The sequence below is a fragment of the Triticum dicoccoides genome, chromosome 2A (genome assembly GCF_002162155.2).
Source record: "Triticum dicoccoides isolate Atlit2015 ecotype Zavitan chromosome 2A, WEW_v2.0, whole genome shotgun sequence".
Lineage (NCBI taxonomy): Eukaryota > Viridiplantae > Streptophyta > Magnoliopsida > Poales > Poaceae > Triticum > Triticum dicoccoides.
In genome coordinates this window covers 90,355,705-90,363,107 of record NC_041382.1, presented here as the reverse complement: position 1 = coordinate 90,363,107, position 7,403 = coordinate 90,355,705, and the positions used below count along the sequence as shown (strand labels likewise).

The window sequence follows — 7,403 nt, the reverse complement described above, 5'->3', positions numbered from 1 at the left end:
TCGGCGGTGTTATGTCGCGACCCGGGGAATTTCTTAACGAGGGGGCCAGGAGGAAGAGACAAGATGGCAGAGGGGCTGCCTTCTCCCCACAGGCAGATCTACATATACTCTACTCCGCACAGGCTACACCGCATCCTTCAAAGCCGGATTTGCTAATTCTCATCTAGATGAGAATTAACTAGGTCACATCTAGCTCCTACACTATATAATTAATCAAACAAAAAAAATCCCATGAATCTCCGCGTAAAATCAAATGGTATAAAAGTTAGATGTGACTTTGTTAGATCTCATCTACTCCCTCCGTTCCAAATTACTTGTCGTGGTAATCACCCCCCATATGTATACATGTGTAGCTTGGTTCGTTCTGTATATGTCCTAGGGATTCAGTTTATATAGCTTAGTTTGCTGGAGTTGGCTACTTAGCTGCTCTGCTGCATGTCTGTTCATGCTTTATAATAAGAATTGTTATGCTGTCTTCTGTTTCGTATTATGTCTTAACTGGGTGTCAATTCATTGGGGCTGAATGCTATTGTTTTTGTTTTGGGAATGTAAAGTTAAGTAGTTTTGATGTTTATTTTCAAAAATCTGCAGTTCTGCACTAGAAAATTTACCTTGCTAGTTTTTAGGCCAGTAAGTTAGTCCATGATGGTATGGAGTTCTGTTGTAGGCATGGTTGGTCATTGTTACCGATTGGGTTATATCTGTCGATTTGATAACCACAGAATAAGACATGGGCACATTAAGCTTGATATGCCTACCACTCTTCCTCCGGTAGTGTTGCAGCACAAAAGTTGATTGAAGCAATCATGTTCAAGTTTCCTTGGAGATCCATATGTTGATTCACATAAGTATCTGGTGAGGTTGAGAATTGCCCTTTTGTCATCTGGGATTGCATAGGACTACTATTTATATGGTGCTGGGACATTAATATATATGTTGTTTCTGTATTTTTTTGTGGTAAGAGTATTGTAGGCTATGTTGCCCTAATATGTCTGGCACATTTATGGCGCTATGGTATTCTCCAGAAGCAAAGATACTTTGATATGATAATGTATGCTTATAGACTTACAGTGGATGTAACGGAAATTATTTACCAGCTCATTCGTGTTTGCGAAAGCATATACTCCCTCCGTCCCAGAATAAGTGACTCAACTTTGTACTAACTTTAGTACAAACTTGAGTCACTTATTTTGGGATGGAGGAAGTATTTGAGTTGATCCCAGCCCTGCCAACTAATTGCTGATTAAATAAATACCTAGGATCAGATTGCACTTTCTTGTTGGATGAGATTGTAGTTCCTTCGCAAATCTTAGACAGTTGTGTCTCGTATAAGTTAGTAGTGTGACCATCTAGGTGTGGTTGTAGTTCCTTGTTGGATGACATCATAGGCCTCCTTTGGTTCATAGGGTAGCAATGATATAGGAATAGGAAAATCATAGGATATGGCCTCCTTTGGTTCATAGGAATATTGTATAGGAATCTTAAAGGATAGGAACTTTGTAGGAAAAATTCCTTTGGAGCCCTTTGGTTTGTAGGAATGAATTCCTATTCCTATGTAGGATAGGAATCAATTCTTCACATTTCAGAGGGAAAAAAACATTAGCCTAGACTCAATGGAAAAATTCCTATCCTATGCATCAAATGACAACTCTTTCTCTATAGGATTAGAGATGCATGTCATCTAATGATGAGTATTTTATTGTGTTTGGTTCCACTTCCTATCTTTTATTTGGCATTCTTGCTTGTAGTCGTGTTTCTGGATGTTATGTAAATTGATAGAATACAGTGTAGAGCAAGCGGTTCATGTAAACATGTATGATTTATCCGTGTTCTCACTTCGCTTGTTTGACCACGTGTATCTGTCCATCCTGTTTGAATAGCTTCTTGGTTTAGCTGTTTGATATTACTGTATGCATTGAACCCTGATTTTGCTTGCCGTGCAGTAACTAAAGCAACTTCACAAGTAACTTCCTAACTTATTTCTGCACATCTTGCAGGGGTTACAAACGTTTCTTCAAACGCTCTGGCCTGGAAACATCAGATTATCTCAAAGATGATTGCCTTCTGGTAAACTGCACCGTTGGTGTTGTTCAGTCACATACTGAAGGGCCAGAGATATACAGCATACCAGTGCCACAATCTGACATGTCTCAGCATATTGGGCATTTGTTGACCAGTGGAAAGAGAACTGACATAACATTTGAAGTTGATGAAGAGATGTTTCCTGCTCACAAGGTGGTTCTTGCAGCCCGATCACCAGTTTTTAGGGCACAGCTCTTTGGTCCCATGAAGGATAAAAACATGAAGTGCATAAAGATTGAAGACATGGAGGCTCCAGTGTTCAAGGTTTTACATGGCTTCTTCTGTTCATTTTATTTATCTCCCATGCTGTCTGTTCCTGCCTAATTAACTACTACCATGTCGTCTTTTACTGCCATAAAGTCTTGACACTTTCACCTTGCAACCTTTTTTTTATCTCATTATTATTGAATTGGAAGTAAGTTAGTTACTTTTTGTAAAAACAACCTGCTCGAAACATAACTTTAGTGCCTTGGTGCATAATATTATACCGTAACATCTGGAAATGGGAGTTTCAGTATAACTGTCACGATTTCATTTTTGGATCGCCTATGTCTTCTAGGCATAGCCGGTCCCAAGCCCGGGTAAAGGAGGAGGGTTGTGATAGGCTTGGCGAGCCAACGTAAAAACTAGCCAGTCCCATAGGTATGGAACCCATTTGAGCGAGAATAGTACTAGGATGGGTGACCTCCTAGGAAGTCCTCGTGAAAGGGTTTCATATCTAAGGGTTGTGATAGGCTTGGCGAGCCAACGTAAAAACTAGCCAGTCTTTTGGGTATGAAACCCATTTGGGCGAGAGTAGTACTAGGATGGGTGACCTCCTGGGAAGTCCTCGTGAAAGGGTTTCATATCTAGCCTACCCCAACTTGTTTGGGATAAAAGGCTTCGTAAGTAAGCAAGTTAAAGGTTTTTCCTTTGTTCTGTGAACTATTTATAGTACCTGAAATCCGGTAAAGGATAACGCAGTGCAGATATGCTGTTTTTGCTCCATAATTTTTAGGGCAATCAGTTTGATGGAATATGCTGCTAGGAACTATAATAGTTTTGAGCTACTAGCTGCACTCTAAGCTGTAATCAGCGTAGTTCGAGGCTCTAGTTCATCAAGTTTAACTTGGTCTTCTATCTTTTTACTATAAACACTTGCATTCTCTTAGCTGTGCAGAAATATGGTTCATCCATTTTCTTTGCCTTTTGAAACCTTCTATCACTTGAGCTGACTTGGTAAGCATCATATTCTACTTTGCAGGCCTTGCTCCATTTTATGTATTGGGATGAGTTGCCCAATATAGAAGAGCTTACTGGTCTAAATACGACTTGGGTTTCCACTTTGATGGCTCAGCATTTGCTTGCAGCTGCTGATCGGTATGCATTGGAGAGACTAAAGCTGCTTTCTGAACTCAAGCTATGTGAAGACGTTGCGATAAACACAGTTGCAAATACTTTGGCACTGGCTGAACAGCACCATTGCCACCAGCTAAAAACTGTTTGCTTGAAATTCGTGGCCTCGCCGGAAAATTTGAAAGGTAGCCAGCATTCTTCTGAATTTAAGCCTGAGAATATGTTTTGCTATAGAATTTGGCGATATCCGACTTGTTGCTATAGAATTTGTTAGCATATATGTTGAACTACAATGCCAAGAAGTACTCCCTCCGTCCCATGATATAAGAGCGTTTCTGACACTACACTAGTGTAAAAAACGCTCTTATATTATGGGATGGAGGGAGTACTACAATTCTAAGTACTACAACTGAGTTGCCTATCAGATCCCATGACCACTCCGGCATACATACTGCATGAACACTGAAATGGGAGTGTCAGTAAACATCCATCAGTGTACTCAGGATCACATAAGCTGCAACATGAATTTGTTGAGGCTTTTGACACGAGTAGCCTAGATTTGCTCTTTGATTAATTTAGTGGTATACCACAAGGCTATGGCTTTTATGGTCTTCCATGTGAAGTTGTGAACATGAGTTCCGCTGATGCAAAACAAGTTGTGCCAATATACTCCCTCCGTGAACCAATATAAGATCGTTTACTCTAAACGATCTTACATTAGATCACTACTTTAGTGATCTAAACGTCCATATTGGAATCTCTAGAAAGACTTATTATATTTAGGAACGGAGGGAGTAGTACTTAAATTTTTCGAGAGTCTGTCAGGCTATGAACTCTTTGCCGCTGCTTATTGGTCAATGGTATGCTGCGTGAACCTTTTGCTAGTGTCTGACCTATTAGTTGTACCCTTGACCTTGCAGTATGTATTTACTACCAACCAAGCCACAAGCATCTTGAATATATGAAAAAGCGATGAGTATTTTTCTTTTTCTATGCAAACTGATACCCTTGGTTTTGGAACCATAGCATGTGATCTGAAATCCTAATCTGTCACACCGTTCTTTCTTGTGCAGCTGTCATGCAAACCGAAGGATTCGATTATTTGCAGCAAAGCTGCCCTTCTCTCCTGACCGAGCTTCTGGAGTATGTTGCGAAGGTAGGAGACCACGCCGTGCCCCCCTGCTTATATTCCAACGAAGTGCTGGATGGTGGCGATGCCAATGGAAGACGTGTGAAACCAAGACTTTAACTGCTCCCCAGGTCAGCCTAGAAGGAGTTCCATGGCTGTTGTGCTGTAAAGTGTTCCTATAACAGCATGCATGTGGCATGCTGTAGTGTGTATCGGTGTTTGTCTTGTGATTCTGATCTTCATCTTCATCCTCAGCCGTGATGCTAGTCTGGAGCTCGTTGTTGCTGATATATATTCAACTGACTGGCCTACAATTGCATTTGCTGCGAAGCTCTGTTACTTTGCAGCCTGTGGTCATAAGTGCACACACACACAGGTGGCGCGGCGAGGGTTGACTGACCTGACCGGTACAAGGTTTGATCAAGCAGAAATAAAACCGCAGGATGTGTCCACAGAAATTGGTTTGTGCTAGGTCAGCCTTGTTGATTCCTAGTCGTCTGCATGACTAGTTGTATTGAATTGAAATGTGTAACCCAATGAGATCTATTTGAATTGAATCCGTATGTTTAAAGTTCTTGTGTTTGCTTTTGTCCTACGAGTCCTAAAATTTGCGAGTGGTTTGGTGTGGTTTTGCTGCTACGTGAGAGTGCTAATGGTTTTAAGCATTCAACTTAGGAATTGAACTGTTTTCTCACAAAGTTCAATTTTTGTAGATCCTCACTTAATTTGCAGTATTTGCCATTGAGAGCATCTACAGATGAAGCAATAGTTCTCAGGCATGGTTTACTACTTGGGGCGGGCTGCAACAAGCTTATTGTGAATTTGGACAGCTTGGAGCTACTCAACTTGTTGAACAATGGACCTGCAGAGGCTATTGTGGATGACTGTTATCATATAGCTTGTGAATTCCTGTCTACCTCTTTTGTTCATTGCTTTAGAGAATCTAATGTGATTGCTCATGAGAAAGCAAAAATGGAAATCATTGAAATATTTTCTTAGACGAGCTTACTGGTGAGCTCATTTCAAGATGCAATGTTGATTGTGGTTTAATAAAGAGGGGATTATTTATGAAAGAAGAGTGATGTAAAAAAAGCATGTACAACTAGACCGCTGGTTGCCCCTAAGACTAGTTACAGTGGGAGTAACTTCAGCAGTAACTTCGAGTCCAACTTAGCAAATTTATCTATGTGGCAATGAATTAATGAAGAGAGAGATAGTTCTAGTAACTTAGCTAGTTACTGTAACATCACATCTCTCAATGCAATATAAGTCTATAATCTAATAAATGAAGCTTTGCATGACACCACACCTAAGTTACTCTTCACTGTGGCTAGTCTAAACGTCCGGGCGGACAGCCTGAACTAACAAATGCCACCTAATCAGGCACCCCCCCACCCCCACACACCCCCCTCCCCCCCAAAAAAATCTCAAGTCCCTCCAAATGGACCAACTTCACCAAATCAACTGCCTGCTCCTACGCTGGTTCTTCCTTAACCGCCTTCAAGTCGTCACCCTTGCTTCGCATCCACGTCATTATTATAGATGTCGACGTCCACTACCCCGACCTCCATAGCCATGGACGACGGCTTGACAGAGTCCGTGGGAGTCCCGATAGTCGCGAGCAACCCGAAGACCATCGCCGAAGGGGAGCGGCGCGACTGCGAAGCTGTAGAGAGGGAAGTTGTGCAGTATGAGACCGTTGACATGGACTTCTAAACAACATTTGTGAGGTGCTCAACAGGTAAGGTATTCTTGTTGTGTTATTTTTTGCTCAATAGATTGATTATATTCCAATTTAAGGTTTAACCAGACTCCTATGACATCAGGAAATACATGTTGAAGGTTGCAGAGTTGCCAATTCTCACGATGGTTGACACATAGGCATATCATGATAAGTTACTACAACAAAAAGAAGTACTACAACAAATAAACTAAGTTAGATGGATGGCCAGTTAACATCTACCCGAAGATCAGAAAGGAGGTCAAGAAGGAATCAAAACTATGGACTATTTCTAGTAGGTGACGTAGTAGTAGGCACACACAAACAAACAAACATATACATGCAAAAGAATTCAGAAATCAGGCATTCCACACCTATATGTAGTGTGATGTTATAGGAATGGCAGAAATCATCCTATGCAGGTGATTGATCCATGCTGCTCAACGTAAAGCTACATGTAGTGTGATGTTATAGGAATAGCAGAAATCATCCTATGCAGGTGATTGATCCATGCCGCTCAAAGTAAACGCTACATGTAGTGTGATGTTATAGGAATGACAGAAATCATCCTATGCAGGTGATTGATCCATGCTTCTCAAAGTAAACGTTACATGTAAACATTACCTATCCTTGGAAGCACTAGTCTGAACGGGAGGTCATGTGTGAGCCCTCAAATGAATCACCTTTGTACCAGAAGCATGTAGGAGTACCATCGACTACTAGAAGGCAAGCATCTGGAGAGGTTGATCACAGAAGAAAATCACGAGGCATGGTGATATTATACATCACAACTTTGTAAGTACCGTGCTGAGTCAGATCATAACAAGAGGGGTGGAAGTATTTGAATGCAGGACTGCCACCATCGAATGCACTATATCAACCTCCAAACTCACCAAACATCACTGCCTTAACATCTTGATTTTTCTTTTGAGATTTTTTCAAAACTTTTCAAACATGGTTTTCATGAAGTTTTTTCAAATTTGATTTTCATGTGATATTCTCTTATCTTGACATAAAAAACCTCATTTATCTCGTGTCGAACTAGTGTGTTCGAGCCAAGCCAAGCCAAGCCAGAGGAGGCAGCAGGGAGAGTACCCCGAAAGCCAGTCGACCCCACGGACCTAACGATCGATCCCC

The 7,403-nt window shown here is 41.2% G+C and overlaps 1 protein-coding gene across 1 annotated transcript in view; it reads left to right on the top strand.

The window, feature by feature from the left end:
- The window catches only part of LOC119357681 (BTB/POZ and MATH domain-containing protein 1-like), a gene marked incomplete at its 5' end in the record, with an annotated part of 6,205 nt that extends 1,071 nt beyond the window's left edge, over positions 1-5,134 (top strand). Inside the window, 3 exons of the mRNA XM_037624548.1 lie at positions 1,998-2,346; positions 3,326-3,602; positions 4,491-5,134. Coding sequence (XP_037480445.1) covers positions 1,998-2,346; positions 3,326-3,602; positions 4,491-4,666 — 802 coding nt within the window. The remainder of the gene's footprint in view (positions 1-1,997; positions 2,347-3,325; positions 3,603-4,490) is intronic.
- Between the last annotated feature and the right edge of the window lie 2,269 nt (positions 5,135-7,403).